This window comes from Melitaea cinxia, chromosome 8 (genome assembly GCF_905220565.1).
Source record: "Melitaea cinxia chromosome 8, ilMelCinx1.1, whole genome shotgun sequence".
Lineage (NCBI taxonomy): Eukaryota > Metazoa > Arthropoda > Insecta > Lepidoptera > Nymphalidae > Melitaea > Melitaea cinxia.
This window is the reverse complement of record NC_059401.1, coordinates 2,705,758-2,725,047: the sequence shown is the minus strand read 5'-3', so window position 1 is coordinate 2,725,047 and position 19,290 is coordinate 2,705,758. Positions and strand designations below refer to the sequence as shown.

The window sequence follows — 19,290 nt, the reverse complement described above, 5'->3', positions numbered from 1 at the left end:
CACGCACACATATGCATCAAACTACGCTCATTTTCGTTAGTATCTCACGGGGCCTCGTACAGTAACTTTGCCTATAAAATGCCGTTCTTTTGTAATTAAATGGTGCAAAAACAATACCAAAGTGAACAAAAAGTCTGAAGAAATATCGTTTCACACGTAAATACATACAAAACTTTATATTTTTTGTTATTCCAAAATAATATTGAGGTTATTCGGAACTTATAATTTTTATGCCCCGAAATGACGTACCGAGGGAGTGTTACCAGTAATTTTTATTTCCATTAGCCCAAAATGCGGGTAAGTAAATTGTAGGCAACCATAGAAAAATAATTAAGTAGAAAGTGAACATCATTATTGTGTTTTTTTTTTTTATCGTGTGATTTTATGTTTACCTAATTTGAAGTCAATATGAATTTTTAACTCGTTTTTGTCTGTTTACATTTGTGAATTAACTACTCATATTTTACTACTAAATATCATGATTTTAGGTTTCCAACGAATATTTTAATAGGAGATAGATAGAATAGGTAGCTGCTGTGCGACTGAGCTGAAATGAACTACAACGACAGCCATCCTCATCTAGTGTGATTTGTTCAAACCATTTTGATAAAGCTGACATGTACGGTACAAAACGTGGACTTCGCAGAGTACCATCACGTATATACTACTACTTACTACTAGGTATTTTAATGTTGAATTTTTTGTTCTAGGACCTACCGGATGAGTCTTAAATTAGTCGTTAACCAAGATTCAATCTTTGATACACCTAGAAAACATAAACTAAGAGAAAAGTTAAAAAAACAGGAATTTATTAAAAAAAAAATGTAAAAAAATTAAATCATTACAGCAAAGAGTTAGACGTCTTTAAAACAGGAACTTGCCCTTCAGAGGAATCATCAATTACTTAAAAACGCAATTTTCATTGACACAGATTTATATAATTCATTAAATCAAAACATGGCTGCAATAGATTTATTTAACAATTTGAAGCAAAAAAGGAGTACATATATTTAAAACTATAAACAGATTTTTATTTTTGCATACCCATTTTACCTATATTAAATTAATTGTGTTTAATCCCATTTAATAAAATTTTCAGGGACTTTTTTTAAAAAGTGTCAACACTTCACTCACTCACACATATTTAAAAAAGTGGCTTCACTTTTTTGTTCTAAGTGCGTTATCTATTCTTTTTACTTGATCTATGGAAAAATATTAAAAAATATGAAAGAATTTTCTTACAATTATCTGATCAAAATATCTTTCAACCGGTCAATGTCAATGGCAATATTTCAAGTCAATGTCAACTTGTTATCAACTTATCAAATTAATTTTGTCTTTTTGAAGAAGGTTATCTAAACTAAATTGATCTTTATTACGTGGTAACAATACCTAAACTCCTCTAAAAATATTATAACTAGACGTATGTCTAATGTCTAATATTTTGTCAGAACTGTCAGAAGTTTCTGATCTTTCAACCGACACAGCCTCAAGCCTATTCAACTAAACTTGTTCTATAAACTATTGATTAGAGCGGCATTTTTAGCTTAATAATTAATAACGTATATTAACATTTGTGACAAGTTTTGTATGTCCGTATTTAGTGTAATTACAATTACAGGAGATCTGTAATAAATTGTTTTTTGAAAGTTTTAGTGTTTTTCATGAATATGGTTACCTGTAACAGTGGCGATCCTAAATTGGATAATGTAGTTAATGGCTGGCTTATACGTGACAAGGTATGGGTCGAGACTATTAATATTAATAATTATAACCATGAATGAAAGTAGATTTAAGTAACTATAGTACTCACTGCAATATTTAGATATATTTTTGCCTATTTTATTTCAGCACCTTAGTTAGTCAATCTTTGGCATAAAAATTATTATTTATTACATTACAATGAAACATTCATTATTCACATGCATTATTCACATTACAATGAAACAAATTTGTTACAGTTATGAAATATTCCATATATGTATGGATTGAAAGATGAAAATAACATAAGTATATAATTTATTTCATTGTTTTAAATCAATAACTTGTATGGCTACTATGAAATTGTCCAAGTGTTATGACAGTGTCCAAGGTCGATAATTATTGAATAAATAAATGAAGGTTGACTGATTGATTGGTTTAATGGAAAATGAAGGTTGTACCAATGAATAGAAACGAATGACATAAGTAATCTAAAGTGTTGTTGGTGATTTTGATTGTATGCGATAGATCATAACTGTTTATTAAATGTATTGAATAGTTTTTCTGACTAATTTAAACAAGGAGGCGGCGCGGCTGGCCGTGGTCGAACTCGACCTCGTGATCAGCCGCATAAAGAGATTGGGGCTTCGGGTCAGAATTGACAAGACCGAAGCCCTCCTCTTCCGCGGAACCGGACGTAAGGGACCCCCACCGGGGGCTACCCTGCAGATCGGGGAGGGGAGGTTCAGGATGAGCTCCCAAATCAAATATCTGGGGCTCATCCTTGACGGAGGGTAGACCTTCGGCCCACACTTCGCTGTGGTGGGACCGAAGGTCGTGAAGGTGGCGAGTGCACTGGGCAGACTCCTCCCGAACCTCGGAGGACTCAGCGCCGCCTGCAGGCAGCTATATTCCGGAGTCTGCCGGAGTATGGCGACGTACGGTGCCCCGGTTTAGGCGGATCGCCTCACTGCGAGGAATAAGGGCGCGCTGCGGTCTGCGCAGAGGATCATCGCGGTGAGGGTGATCCGGGGGTACCGTACGGTATCGTGGGCTGCAGCTACTGCTCTAGCCGGCGATCCCCCGTGGGAACTCGTGGCGGAGGTCCTTGCCGAGACCTACTCATACGTCTCGGGTAGGAGGGCTCTCGATGAGAACCCCACGTTGGACGGGATCCTACGGGTGCGCCGGATGGGGCAAGAAGCACTAATGCGGAGGTGGGGGGAGGACCTGGCGGAGCAGCCGTATGGCACACGCGTAACGGCTGCTTTGCGCCCGGTCCTTGAGCGGTGGATACGCCGTAAGCGCAAACCCCTCACCTTCCGTCTGACGCAGGTTCTCACCGGGCACGGCTACTTTGGTGAATACTTGTGTCGGACGGCCCAAAGGGAGCCGACGACTGAATGTCACGATTGTGGCGCGGCGGTGGACTCTGCCCAGCACACCCTCGAGGTGTGCCCGAGATGGGCGGCGCTACGTCGCGATCTGACGACAGTTCTCGTAGGGGACTTGTCACTGCCGAGCGTTATCACCGCGATGCTCGGCGACAACGAGTCCTGGAAGGCGATGGTCTCCTTCTGCGAGACAGTAATGTCCCAGAAGGAGAACGACGAGCCGATGAGGGAGGGGGCCGCCGACGAGGCCTCCGTCCGCAGGCGACGAACGGGGGTGCGTAGGAGGCGCTACTTAATGCGTTTCCAGTAACGCCCCTGTGCCCATTCGGGCCGGGATGGGAACCCGGTCCTGCTAGACATGGCGTCGTCTGGATTGTTCAGAGGTGAGCCGAGGCCAGCCTGTCGCTGGAGGGATCCTGTTGCCTGCAGATCCGGGACCCTCCAATTAAAGCGGCTGAAGGCTCTCGCAGGGGTTTTGGTCGGTAGTGCACCCCCAAGTGCCAAGCCGACATACGGTCTAGGCATCCTGGATATCACCCGTAAATGGGTTACCCTGCGATATCAAAAAAAAAAAAAGGTTAAACTTAAAAATAATACCACATTATAAAACTTTTAGCCATATCCAACAAGAGCTCAAATATTGTATTATTATTAACTAGCGACCCGCTCCGGCTTCGCACGGGTATAAAATATAATTATAGCCTATGTCATTCACTGAAAAAATGATTAAAATCGATCCAGTAGTTTTGATTTATTCATTACTGCCCGTGACCCGCACGCGTTAACTTAGAGTAAAAGCCGGCCGGAACCGCCGCAAACGCTACGTACCGCGATTTTTAAATCTGTAATATCTTCGAAAATATTCATTTAAATCATATGCTGTAAAGGGCCATATAGATCTATATTAAATAAAAAATATATTTAAGGTATTTAATTGGATAAGGATTAATGCTGTATTGGTTAAAATCGCTTCGAAAATTAGCCATTATTTGTCGTAAAAAGTAAATGACAAAAAAATGTTATTGTGGGATATCCATAAGAGATAGGTATATACCATCGCGGAGTTTTCTGTAGACCTTTTCAATGTGTACAATACTTAGTACATTATTTTGATAAATCTCGTAGGGTTCAGCCTGCGTTTGCAATTTAAGCGAAAAAAATAATAATTATTTACGACATAACATTAGAAAACTCAAAAATAACAGTAGTTCTCCACTATTTAATGGATGTTATTATACATATAAACCTTCCTCTTGAATCAATCTATCTATTAAAAAGAACCGCATCAAAATCCATTGCGTAGTTTTAAAGATTTAAGCGTACATACATGTGCAGGGACAGAGAAAGCGACTTTGTTTTATACTATGTAGTGAAGCTAGTTAGTTTTATTAGCTGGTTTAAATTAACTTTAGCACTAAAATAGGTTTTATACATTTGTATAATACATTTATTTGTATATCAGAAGATAATCATCAACCATTCTTCACTGCACAACTGATTGATTGCCATTAGCCATTAAACGAATGAATCAATTTAGTAATTTTCAAAACTAGTTAAGTCCACTTTTCCACAGTTCAACCTGTAACAGTATTTTAAAGTAAAATTGTATATTGTAATATGCTATTTTTTTTTTTTAATGTGGATAAGCAAGCAGTTTTTTGATATTGACATTTTTTTATCCTTGGTTTATAAGGAATAATTTGATTTCAATCTTCATTGAAAAGTGTCAGATGGTTTTGGAAAATTTTGTTAAAAAATATTTAATTTTAGAATTACTACATCAAGTAATTACCTCCTAATGTAAATTAATTTGGTGTTGTCGGTGTTTTTCTGACGTGTCGATGGCGCAATGGTCACGGCACTGGTTTGTAGCTGTTGCGCTGGCAGTTGCAAGTTCGACCCCCGCACATTACAAACATTTGTATTAGCCATACAGATGTTTTCCGTTGTCTGGTAGTTTGTGCAGTCCTTGTGGGTCTCCACACCGTGACTCGGAGTGCATATTAAGCCATTGGTAATGATTGTTATCATGTACACCTGATAGCGATCGTTACTCATAGTAGGGAATATATCTGCCAACCCGCATTGGAGCACCGTGGTGGATTAAGCTCTGATCCTTCTCGTACATGTGTCCATGAGGCTTATGCCCAGCAGTAGAATATTACAGGCTGAAGCGAGACAAATTAATTTGTACCTAAGAAAGAGCAGTAGAAGTAGTGTACTTCCACAAAAACACTATCGTTTTATTTTATGACAAAGAGAAAAAAAAACCCTTGTCACAGAATCCAGTAACATACCAAGAAGTGGTGGATGATATAAAAAATTCAAGATGGGATAAGTTAAAGAAGACTATGTTGAACCGTCAGAAGTTTGGCACGGCAGGCTTACGAGCGGCTATGGGGGCCGGTTACATGTGTATGAATGATGTTGTTGTACTACAAACTGCACAGGTAAAGATTTTATTCATCTCTTAAATCCCCATATATATATATATATATATATATATATATATTAGATATAAATTTGACTCTGATGACTGTGACTCTTATTGTAAATTCTCTACCCTTTGCACTTTTACCGACTCTCTGAGGGCTTGTTTCACCAGTTGTAGATAACGTGTTGGATGAAATATTTGACGGATGATAGATGATTATCTATATTTGCAAATATGTATCTAAAACTTGTACTTTATTAACTTAGCTGTAACAGGTTTTAGTGGCCTATTCAACCTCCTGTTGAAGTTTAATTGTAACTTATCTGCAGGATAACGTGATACTTTCATTTATATATATATATATATTTGAAGGAATAAGCTTTCAAACAAATGTATCAAATTAGATGATTCTTTTTTTGTTTGAAAAATTTAAAAAAAAATATTGATAAATCTCAAAAAGAAAAATTTACAACTGTATTTTACAATTGTATTTACTGTGTGCACCCCCTCTCTTCCCGTGGGTGTCGTAAGAGGCGACTAAGGGATAACACAGTTCCGCTACCACCTTGGAACTTATAAAGCCGATCGATGGCGGAATAACCATCCAGCTGCTGGCTTTGAAATATACAGACCGAAGACGGGCAGCAGTGTCTATGGTGTGACAAAGCCAGCCCTACGGACACCAACCCGCCTGCCCAGCGTGGTTACTATAGGCATAACACATAAGTTCACGCCATTTTTGACGCGAACTTGTGGAAGCCTACGTCCAGTAGTGGACTGCAATAGCGTGAAGTGATGACAATTCTGTTTGATATTTTATTTTAAACTAATTAAAGAACCTAAAAGAATAAACTATCGTACATAATGACGATAATGTGTAATAGTTTCAATTGTTACTTTAATGTTTTAAGCTATTTGATTAAAACTGCTTTTACTAGTATTCATATTTTTATTATAAAAATTGTGTTAACGTCACTAACAATATCTTATTTTTGTCCTTTAGGGTCTGTGCTCGTATGTCCAAAAAGTTTGCAATCAAGCACAAATTCACAACGGTGTTGTCATTGGATTTGATGGCCGATACAATAGTAAAAGGCGAGTTGATTTTTTTTTTATATCACATTATTTTCTCATAATAATATAACATCTGTTTAATAAAATAATGTAATCGGAAACTATTTTTGGTTAAGTAGCTTTTTTTTTCTTATATAGATAATAATAATAATAATAAATATTTACACAATACACACACGGTCGTCTGTTCCTAAAGTAAGCAACTTAATGCTTGTGTTATAGGTAACAGCTAACTGGTATATAGCTACATATTTTTTTTTTCGATAAACATACTTATAAATAATACATATATAAATATATAAAGAAATAATTATATTACACCCAGACTCGGGGTGGGAATCGAACCCACAACCCTCGGAGCAGAAAGCAGGGTCACTACAAACTGCGCCAACGGGCTAGTCATTGGGGATCCGGAAACACAATACACAACTACAAATGCCCAGACCACGACAAATATTTATATGGCCAATACAATTATCTGTCGTGAGCGGGGATCGAACCCGCTACCTTTGTCCTTCAGTCTGACCGCGATAATTTTAGAAAAAAAAATGTACTAAAATATTATGTAGCCTATGGCCTCGGTAAGAAGTCGGTGTTTAACACAAAAAGAATTTATAATTCGAACCATTCGTTCCTGAGATTGGTTACCAATCCCACCCAGGAGAGGAGATCTGGCCACCTTACTTATTTAGCTGTGATCTGTGACGATGCTACGGGTCCCATTAAAAAAATCGATATTTTTAATCTGTCAAATGTCTCGCCTTTTAATATTTTAATTTGCTAATGTATTTTTACAGACTTAGTTATTTTTAGCTATTGTATTTCAATAAGATAATATATTTCATTTTCTACATTTATACTTATTTTCCTTATTTTGCTAAATGTTTTAGAAGTGAAAAACGTTGTAATTTGAAACTCGATGAAACGAAAATGCGTCATTATATAGAAACAAACATAAATGTTTAAGAGAGTATGAGATAGAATACATTACACAGTATTTTATATTAATCTGTGAAAAAAAATCTCAGCTACTTTTTAGAAGTTTCACTTCTGCCGTGTGTGAATTGCGTACACATACTTTTTTTGTATGACTGACTTACCACTTCCACCTACATCTAGAAAGCTCTGTAAACTTGTATGTATGGACTAATATATATAAAAAAATTGATTTAATCTATCTCCTATATAATAAAATTAAGTAATATAATAAAGTGACGCATAGTATAATCTTTGTATTTGATAATATTTAATAATAATATGCGGAGTACTTGTTGATATGTGAATATAATTTAAAATTTTTACTGTATACAAGGCCACATAACCATATAATTATATTTGTATATGCAATAGAATTATATAAGCTACTTGTTACACGAAGATACAAATGTCCAAATCACGAGAAATATAAAGGCCATATAAACATTTATCTTGAGCATTGAGTAATCACGCGTGTCATCAAATTTAAACTGAAATTGGTCGTGTCATTTAATTTAACGAATAAAAAAAACATAGTTTTTTTTTTAAATATATAACTTAAGTTGGCAAACAAGCGTACTGCTCATCTGATGGTAAGCGATTACAGTAGCTTATGCCTTATAGACGTCTGCAACACCAGAAGCATCGCAATCGCGTTGCCGACGCTACCAATTCCCCCCAGGAGCTTACTTGTGAGCAGTGTTATTTGGCCGTGGTCAGGTCGACGTACTTCTCCAGTCCGGACTACTCCTGATTTTGGACAGGATATTTCGTACTGTACCCTTTTTTTGTGGGGAAAATCCTCCAGTGCGGGGGCGCCAGGTTATGTCAGACTCCTACTGACTAAAAAACCACCACGTGTGAGCAGTCGTCAGCCTGGGTAGCGCGAGATAGGGTCGCGCTAGCATTCGCCACCTCGTCGTGCTATACCCTACCTCAAATATATAAAATTTAAATATCATGGTTAAAATACAGATTCAAATTGTTCGAATGTTATTACAGGTTCGCAGAACTAACAGCAAAGGTATTCATCTCTGCCTCAATACCCGCCCACCTATTTTCATCAGTATGCCCAACGCCATTAGTTTCGTTCGGTACTATACTATATGGGGCCGCTGCTGGGGTCATGGTGACCGCTTCCCATAACCCCAAAGAGGACAATGGGTATAAAGTTTATTGGAGTAATGGCACTCAAGTGATCACACCCCACGATGATAACATACTCGAAGAGATATGGAGCTGCTTGGAGTAAGTATTACTGTCTGAATAAATAATAATAATACTGTCTAATATTTATTCTGCTAAAACGTAGTTCCGCTCTTCATAATTGCTAATTTTGTGATTGTTTTTTAGACTGAACCGTGCTTTCGTTTTGTATTGATTCATTTCATACCTATCAACTCTATATGCTCACTAACTGTTGTATAATAAATGCTGTATACACCTTAAACGACAAATCATACTGTATTGTGTGTTTAACTGTGATTTTTTTTATTTTTATTTCTATTTATTCAGAAAACCAACAGCTTCTTATATAGATTTAGACCACACGACTGAAGTACTTCACTAGCAATACTTCACTATTCACTATTCACTTCATTAGCAATAGGCCTGCACTGTCTTAGATATACGAAACGTAACTGGCTATGAGAGAAAGAAAGAAAATGTGTGTTTGCACCTCTTTCTCTCTTGCTCCGTTCGCCTCGCCCGATCACACTTTCCATAACGCTCTCGTCACGCATTCACCAGCCCACTCCCCAAGTCAAACGTTCGTAATTGTTGTTGTATTTCTGTAGAGCCATAAATTAATATTTTTATTCGTCGCCCTTCAGTTGACTTATAAATAAATAATCATATCATAATCATAATAAATATTAATATTAAAACATTCAGTATTTTAAGGCTGAAACATGCGACCTAGTTAGTTTAAATCGCGTGCCTTTTAAAAAATATTCTCTTAGTTTGTCCTTATCTTCTTTCTTTGAGTAGCTCATTGGTGTTGTTGGTAATGACCCTACTCCAGGGTTGTGGGTCCAATTCCTGTCACACTTTATCAATAAAATTATGCATGTATAAAAATGTGAAATTTATATATGCATCTTATAAAAATTAATCAATACATATAAATAAAATTAGAGTGTCTGTTTGTACTATTAAAATAACCGCTTTTTACTAAATGCATATGGATGTATACACGGTACATATACCTAAATGACATTTTTAAAAAATTTTTCTGTCTGTCTGTCTTTTTGTTCCGGCTAATCTCTGAAATGGGTGGCTGGAAACCGATTTTGACGAGACTTTTACTGGCAGATAGCAGATATAATAAGGAGTAACTTAGGCTACTTTTATTTTAGAAATATTTTTATTTTGTAACTCTGCGAGCTGAACAATATATTTTTTAAATTCCACGCGGACGAAGTCGCGGCAACAACTAGTCTTGTATATAAATTCACAATGTCACAATGTTAGTTACCATACTCCTCCGAAACGGCCGGACCGATTTTTATGAAATTTTGTGTGCATATCGGGTTGATCTGAGAATCGACCAATATCTATTTTTCATACCCCTAAGTTATAAGGAGGGGGATTAAGCTACATATAAAGTTGAAAAGTTTATTTGTTTAAAAGTACTTAGGAAGGCCATAGCCTTTTTTTCTCAAATTAATGCCTATGAAACCGCGGAATACAGCTAGTTTATGTTGAATTTATTTTTAGGTGATATTCAATCATTTAGTGCCCTGAATGATATTATATTCTCTCAAGACTAGTGACATTTAGTGATATTTAAAATTTAAAATAATAATAAAATGGTAGGAAAGTCAAAACTGTACATTGAATATTTTTTTAAAAGAATACTTGGGGTGTGATCTACATTCGATACCGAAGCCAAAAATATCGTTTTTAGAATTTTTGTCTGTTTGTCTGTACAAGTAATTTTTGAGTTATTTCTAATAATGCGTATTTGCTTAATTTTCTTGATCTTTTCTTGATCTTATATCTTAGATAGCAAAAAAATGTGGTAGTCCTATTCACGTGAGGTGATGATAGGCTTGGCAAGCTAAGCCATTGGTCATAGTTGTTCTAATAAACACTTTATAGCGTTCGTTACTCATAATAGGGAATATATCCGCCAGCCCGCATTGGAGTAGCTTAGTGAATTAAGCTCTGATCCTTCTCCTACATGAGGAAGGAGGCCTATGCCCAGCAGTGGGATATTAGGTATTACAGGCTGAAGCGATGTTTCTAAATAAATATAAATACTTATAATGCATATAGTACATATTTTTCCTACAACTTTCGACAGCATACCAGACGAACATTGGGACATCGAAGAGATAAGGAATCACGAACTCGTCAAGGACTGTCAAGATGAAGTGACGTCGAAGTACATGGACTACATCCGGTCCAGTTTGAGAGAGGACGTTTTAGAAACAAATAGGAAGGCTGAAATAAAGACGGTCTACAGCGCTATGCACGGCGTTGGGTACGATTTTATTGTGAAAGCCTTTGAAACCGCTAATTTGAAGGTAATGTATATTGATAAATTACATTGATTATTATTATAACTAAGATAGCTGACACCACAGACGTTGTGATCTTAAAAACTTTCGCGTGTAGTTGAAATAATCTGTACGTTTTATAAAATTTAAAAAATTTCTGCCAATTTTTTAATTTTTTTTTTTGTTTCGTGATAATCTACAAAGTTCTAAAATAAAAAAAAAAAATGAATTCAGCTAATCTCGAGATTAGCGCTTAACAATACATTTAGTGATTAATTATTATTTATAAGTCAAGATATATATTGAGGTTAAGGATAAAATTATAAACCTTACAGAAGTTTAGTAATGTTCGACGAGAAACAATAGAACAGTATAAAAAATATACAGTAAATATTTTTAATAAATTACTTGAAAATGGAATAATAAAACTGATTTTATTATAGAAATAAATAACAATTTTGTTCGCTTATTTTGAAGTAGTAAAATAATAATGAAATTGCTGACTAGCAAGAATAATAAACAAACGGACATTAATATGATTATGGTCTGAACGTTTATATAAAAATATTCAAATTAAAAACTTAGTAAAAACATGTTAATAACTAACCATACTTATCAGATTTGTAATTATTCGGATTTATACATACACATGTATAGAAACAAGGCAACTACAATATTCCAAACATAACTTCTACTTAACAAAAATCTTGCGCAACTATGGGGCATTGACAAACTATATTCCTTATCACGTATATTCATATCTTGCTTAAAATCTGGAGCTGCTCGACTGGGGAAGTGCCTCGGCCTTTATATATATATAACTAGGTTGGCAAACACCCGATGGTAAGCGATAACCGTAACTTATAGACTTTTGCAACATCAGAAGCATTGCTAGTGCGTTGCTGCCCTTATCCCCAATCCCCCAAGAGCTCTGGGCACCTAACTCACTGTTGGAGCACGAGACTCTTTGAGAGCATTATCATCTAGCTGTGATCTTCTGTAAGGTCGAGGTACTTCCCCAGTCGGGCTGCTCCTGGTTTTGAGCAAGGATATTTGCAACTGTTCCCTCCCTCAGTAAAACCTTTCAGAAGATGACAACTAAATAACACTCCTCTTGAGTAGTTTTGTGTTCCCGTGTTGAGTAAGGTGGCCAGAGCTTCTGGGGAGGATCGGGGTACGTGTGGCAATGGACTTCTGATGCTTCTAATATTGCAGACTACATTAAAACGCCTTACGATTATGAGGTTGACTGTACACGTCTCTGTCGCCCTAGTATTAAGTACAACCCTAAATACCGAAATCTAAATTTAAAACTAAACTATTGTCCAATCGAATTCCAATTTTTCATCACCAGGCTCCAATAAGCGTTATCGAACAACAAAATCCGAATCCAGACTTTCCGACTGTGAAGTTTCCTAATCCCGAAGAGAAGGAATGTTTGGATTTGAGTCGGAAATTGGCTGAAGAAAATGGCGTCAAATTGGTCCTTGTTAATGATCCAGACGCGGATCGGCTAGCTGTTGCAGAATATAATGATAAGTGAGTTATATATATTCTAATATTAGCTATTTCAGCAGACTATGGCTTTAACGACGCAAGTAATATCATGCAAGATATTACAAATTTTATAACAAAACACAGGTTTTTTTTTAAATAACTGTGGAGTATCTTGCCGATTATTCGAATCAGTGGAATTTTTAACTATAATTAATTCACAAATATAATTTAAATTTGTAAAATGTTTTTAATGATATTCGAAAAAGTAAATTTTGTGTTTGATTGATTTTGAGACGATGTTTCCAATAATCTTACTTTCCTGAATATATATGTAAACTTTAAAGAATTAGAAAATATAAAAAATAGTTTAAAAAAAAAACTAAAATAACATCCTCTATAAATAAACCTTATTGTATTGTCATCGATCATCGATAAGTCTACTAAGTTTAAATAAAATCTGGACGTTAGAAGTGGGTCAAAATAAAGTCCAAAAGAGTCAGTTTCAAACATACAAACATAAAGATGAATATAAAGCGTGTAAAAAGACGTGTGCTTTAGACCACACGACTGAAGTAAAACTTCTTCAGCAATAGGCCTGCACTGTGTCTCAGATATACGAAACGTAACTGGCTGATTTTTTTTTTATATCACTCGGTCGGCAAACAAGCGTACGGCTCACCTGATGGTAAGCGATTACCGTAGCTTATAGACGCCTGCAACACCAGAAGCATCGCAAGCGCGTTGCCGACCCAATCCCCCCAGGAGCTCTGGTCACCTTACTCACCAACAGGAACACAATACTGCTTGAGAACAGTATTATTTTGCTGTGATCTTCTGTAAGGTCGAGGTACTACCCCAGTCGGGCTGCTCCATATTTTGAGCAGAAAATTCCTGCTGTGCCCTACCTCAGTTAAAGTCCTCAGTTAAGTTAGGCTATGAGAGAAAGAAAATGTGCGTTCGCACCTTTTACCTCTAGCTCCGTTCGCCTAGCTCAATCTCACTTTTCGTAACGCTCTTGTCACGCATTCACCAGCTCACTCCCCAAATCAAGCGTGAGTAAAGAAGTTTTACTTAAAAACTTCATCAAATCAAATATTTCTGTTTTGTTAATAATATATGAATGAAAGAATATCATTAATAAATAAGAAATGATTCATTATACACTATATAATACATCATCATCATCATCATTCCAGCCTATTGCAGTCCACTGCTGGACATAGGCGTCCACAAGTTCGCGCCAAAAATGCGTGAACTCATGTATTTTGCCCATAGTCACCATGCTGGGCAGGCGGGTTGGTGACCGCAGTACTGGCTTTGTCGCACCGAAGACGCTGCTGCCCGTCTTCGGCCTGTGTATTTCAAAGCCAGCGGTTAGATGTTTATCCCGCCATCGGTCGGCTTCTAAAGTTCCAAGGTGGTTGTGGAACCTTGTTATCCCTTAGTCGCCTCTTACGACACCCACGGGAAGAGAGGGGGTGGCTATATTCTTTAGTGCCGTAGCCACACAGCACATATATGATTATAGTATATGAATGTAACAATACACTATTTAAAAAAATAATACTTTTTAAAACATTTTTAATATTTAACGAGTTACCTACATTTAAAATTCTCATAATGTCTCCATTATCTTTATTTATTACATTTTCAATTGATACCATATCAATTTTTTTATATAAAATGTACGTTTTAAAACACTAATTAAAATATTTATCATTACACTTAGTTGCTGATTCCTTTTAAATTAAAAAGATGACCCAAAACGGTATGAAATAAGAATAAACTGACACAAAAAACATCCGGTGGTTGCGCGTTCGATTCCCGCTCGGGATAGACATTTGTATCTGATCAAATATTTGTTTCCGGGTGTCTGTCATTGTGGGTTTCCCCACCGTGCCTCGGAGAGCACGTGAAGCCGTCGGTCCCGGTTGTTATCATAGAAACCTAATAGCGATCGTCACTCACGGTAATATATTCGCCAACCCGTAATAGAGCAGCGACATTAATTAAAGCCTTCTTCTACGTGGCGAAAGAGGCCTATGCCCAGCAGTGTCGTAGTGTGTACTTTTTATTATAAGTGTAATTTTCCCTTCTTAATTTGTAGTGTGTAAGTAGATGCTATATACTAATATAGCATAGTACCATGTGTAAGGTATACATAAAAGATATGTGACGATATACTAATATACATATATACTAAATACTTTTAGGATACATAACATTAGGCGACAGTAAAATTTAATACATTAATAAACTGGACGTGAAACAATAAACTCGTTTTAATAAACATCCCGAGCTCCCCACCTTACACTTTTAAATAATAAATAAAATGCACCCAAAAAGGTATGAAATACGGAACTGATGACATCTAATAAAATTTCCTCAGATCAAAGTCCTGGAAGGTGTTCACGGGTAATGAGATGGGATCTCTTTTGGGTTGGTGGTTACTACAGCAACACATCTTGGGAGGAGGTCCGGTGGGGGAGGATGATGTTTTCCTACTGGCCAGCTTCGTTAGTTCCAAGATGTTGAGAGCCGTGGCTAAGGGGAAAGGACAGCTGGTCGAGACCCTCACTGGGTTCAAGTGGATGGGTGAGAATATATGTTTTAAATATTTTTATTTTTTATATAATTAAGTCACTAAACAAGCTCACCCCCTACCTCAATAGAACTATTGTATTTAGCCATATAAAGCAAAAGAAAAATCTTAGACTGGATATATTTTTGTCATATGAACCCTTTTCAAAGCAATAGTGCCGGTGTAGGGTGGATAAAGATTGCGGAAAACCGGCATATATGGCGCGAACTTGGGGAAGCCATATATGTCCAGCAGTGGACTGCGATAGACTGAACTGAAGGCCATGTTTCAGCAAACATAGTTTTGGACTCTCTACGGCTAGATCGACCAAAGGCTTGAAGTGGGTAGTTGGTGTGATAGTTTCGACTGAGTAGGACACAACAGACCGACTGGGGTAGTACCTCGACTTTGAAGATTACAGCTAAATAATACTGTTCTCAAGCAGTGCTGTCATCCTGTAATGAGTAAGGTGACAACAAAGTAGGCTACGGTAACCGCTTACCATCATGTCGACTGTATGCTGGTTTGCCAGCCTAGTTATATACTGTGCATAAGTGACTGGATGGCTAAAGCAGGCGATCGGGTCTTATGGCGTAGTTCCCTGAGAAGGCTTACGTCCAGCAGTGATCTATAAAAGGGTGATGATGAAAATCTTATCAAAATCAGACTTAAAAATTCACCAACCAACAGAAGATGCAATATAAATGTTTTAATACATAATAGTTAGGTAAACAATGATGATGTACTTCTTCTTATAAGCAGTCACTACATGCTACTGATTAGAGTAAATTTAATTTAATATGTAAAATCAGAACAATATACATTAATAAGGAAAAAAGAAATTATAAAAGAAAAATAATAAAGATACTTCTTCCTATTACTAATTTGTAACCAAATCAAATATACAATACAATCATTACAGCCTATACAGTCCACTGCTGGACATAGGCCTCCACAAGTTTACGCCAAAAATAACGTGAACTCATGTGTGTTGCCCATAGTCACCACGCTGGGCAGGCGGGTTGGTGACCGCAGGGCTGGCTTTGTCGCACCGAAAACACTGCTGCCCTTCTTCGGCCTGTGTATTTCAAAGCCAGCAGTTGCATGTTTATCCCGCCACCGGTCGGCTTTTTAAGTTCCAAGGTGGTAGTGGAACTGTGTTATCCCTTACTCGCCTCTTACGACACCCACGGGAAGAGAGGGATACAATACAATACAATATAAAAACACAAATAAATAAATAATTTTTTTTAGGCAACGCCACCCTATTATTACTAGAGCAGGGTGAAACACCAATATTCGCCTTTGAAGAGGCGATAGGCTACATGTGCAGCCCCAGGGTCCCTGATAAGGACGGTGTCTCTGCAGCCGTGCATGTATGTTAACTACTATCTCATTAACTATTAAATTAAACGAATATAAAACTAAGCAATAATTCAATTTTGTGCCAAAAATGAGTACTTTTAATTTGGTAAAGAGCAAGTAAGTTACTAAGAATATTAATTTTTTCAAACTGTGTAATCGATTTTTATCAAACACAGCTAAGTACTATTAATATAGAATGAAAACATAATGTTTATAAGGTTTTTCGAAGTAAAACTTCTTTACGCAAACTTGAATTGGGGACTAAGCTGGTGAAGCGTGACGAGAGCGTTACGAAAAGTGTGATCGGGCGAGGCGAACAGAGCAAGAGTGAGAGATGCGAGCACACATTTTCTTTCTCTCATAGCCAGTTGCGTTTCGTATATCTAAGACACAGTAGCTAAAAAAGTTTTACTTCATTCGTGTGGTCTAAAGTACACTCGTTTTTATTTATTTATTTTCTGTTAACAGGTAGCATCTCTGGCTTCAAGCTTATATTCCAAAGGCTCGTCTCTACTGGGCCAACTACAAGCCCTATATGCAGAGTACGGCTACCACATATCATACAATTCGTATTTCATATTTCACGAACCAAACGTCATTTCGAAGATATTCAGCAGGATCAGGAATTATCACGGTCCAGGAATCGTAAGTAATTAATAACTATAGTCTGTTCAACGAGAAGAGATACCAAATGTAAACAAAGCCCATCAATTTTTCGTAGCGACGACGGAACAAACAAAATGTAGTCTATCTCTTTCTATCTTGTCTGTTTGCTATCTGCTGCACGTCTCTCTGCAAGGTCGAATGATATTTTAACTGGCCTTGAAAACAATCTGACCGCGTACGGCCCTTTGAATTTGTATTATTTATTTTTATTTCATTTCGTGTCCTGAAACGCTCGGGTGATTTTTATATTTCGATAATTATTATTTAAGAAGTATCAAATCTTAAATACATAATTATATTTAATTAATTATATTTATTTCAGTAATTACAAAATATAAATATATTTTACATTTAAAATTTTTGTGTAAGTAAAAAAAAGGTTACAAAACCCTGCATAGTTGAATGACCTCGCATTTGGTTTGTTTACATTTGGTATCTCGGCTCGTTGAACGCACTATAGTTGTATTTTTTTTTAACTGTAAAACAAGGCATTGTGCATTTATTTTATATTTTAACTACGAAAGGTTTTCGAAGTAAAACTTCTTTACTCAGCTTGACTTCAGGAGTAAGCTGGTGAATGCGTGTCGCGAGCGTTATAAAAAGTGTGATCGAGCGAGGCTAACGGAGTGAGAGAGAGAGGTGCGAGAAAATAGTTTTTTCTCTCTTTCTGTCATAGCCAGTTGTGTTTTGTATATCTAAGACACAGTGCAGGCCTTTTACTAAAAAAAGTTTTACTTCAGTCGTGTGGTGTAAAGCACTCTCGTTTTTTTTTTGTGACAAAACAAAGTTAATAAGTTTTGTTTCATGTGTTCAACTGCAATGAGAGTGTGAGATGTAGATGACAAATTTATGAGATAGCAATTGTGAAATCATAATATCTACAGAGCATAATTAATTTTTCCATTTACCCCTCTATTATTTTTCATAGATCTTTTATGTCCAATTAAGAGACATTTACAAGCTCTTATAGTTAAATTATGTATTTCTTACAGTCAAAATGAATTTTTCAAAACTTCTCTATAATATTTATCACAGAAATAATTATAAGCTTAAATTAAACATAATTGAGGAGTAATATCTAAACAATATATATAATTTTTTTACAGTATCCAAAGAAAGTGGGCTCGTGTAAAATAACATCAATCAACGATTTTACCGCCGGCGTTAAAATACCAGAGGAAGTGAATGGCGGGGGACAACTCAGTAAGTTGATTAATTTATATATATTAGTGGTAATAATTAATTTAAATTATAAGTTTGAAAAGGTTGACAAGGTTCTGTTGTCAAAGGCTATATGGTCTTCCCGGGGGAAATTGGTCAAGAAAATCTGTCACTGACGGGAGTCAGTTTTCCAATTTCCTCCCAATCGAAACTACGTAAAATGTTTTAGGGATTTATATTATGAATATTCGCGACCGTCATCTGCTACTCCGTGGGTGGGGCGGGTAGTGGCAGCCTCCTACGCATGGAGAAAAAAAACTTTTTTTGTAGTCCTTTCCTCCCACTTAAAATTTGTTGGATTATAGTTTACCTAACATCTTGAAGGCAAAATAAAGTCAGCTGGTTATATCATAGTGGATATCATAGTGGTGGAAACCTTCCGTGTGCCTTAAGGAACATACAAAAAAATAAATTAGCCGAATTGGCCGAGCCATTCTCGAGTTATGCGCTTAATGTCGTTATAACAATGAAAAGCTGTCAGAGTCGAACCATACTAGCAATTCTTGACAGTTTTAGAACTGCTGGTTTGAAGTTAATCTATTGTAAAAATAAAACGCACGCCGTAACAAATATTTTATGTAGTAAAAATGGCATGAGCAACTAAGGGCCCGTGAATATTTTTTATATAATAAAAAAAAGAAAAAATAATTATTTAAACAAATAAACTCAACTAATCTACGTGGTTTCCAGGGGTCCTAGGTACTGGTCTAGACCAAGACTACACTAGTGGAGAGATGATCGCCTTCACATGTGAGGGAGGTCTCAGTGTCATCGTGAGAACTAGCGGTACGGAGCCCAAGCTCAAGTACTACACGGAGCTGGCCTGCCACGCTCCACTACCCAGGTCTGTTCAGGATACGTATATATTTATAGTAATCT

General features: G+C 36.6%; 1 protein-coding gene across 1 annotated transcript in view; it reads left to right on the top strand.

Annotated features, from left to right (window-relative positions):
* The first annotated feature begins 1,645 nt into the window (after window positions 1–1,645).
* LOC123655961 (phosphoglucomutase-2) overlaps window positions 1,646–19,290 on the top strand; it is a 19,721-nt gene continuing 2,076 nt past the window's right edge. Inside the window, exons 1-11 of the mRNA XM_045591698.1 lie at window positions 1,646–1,739; window positions 5,378–5,545; window positions 6,533–6,624; window positions 8,581–8,826; window positions 10,886–11,108; window positions 12,436–12,620; window positions 14,968–15,173; window positions 16,414–16,535; window positions 16,993–17,169; window positions 18,297–18,393; window positions 19,102–19,255. Coding sequence (XP_045447654.1) covers window positions 1,665–1,739; window positions 5,378–5,545; window positions 6,533–6,624; window positions 8,581–8,826; window positions 10,886–11,108; window positions 12,436–12,620; window positions 14,968–15,173; window positions 16,414–16,535; window positions 16,993–17,169; window positions 18,297–18,393; window positions 19,102–19,255 — 1,745 coding nt within the window. The 5' untranslated portion in view covers window positions 1,646–1,664. The remainder of the gene's footprint in view (window positions 1,740–5,377; window positions 5,546–6,532; window positions 6,625–8,580; window positions 8,827–10,885; window positions 11,109–12,435; window positions 12,621–14,967; window positions 15,174–16,413; window positions 16,536–16,992; window positions 17,170–18,296; window positions 18,394–19,101; window positions 19,256–19,290) is intronic.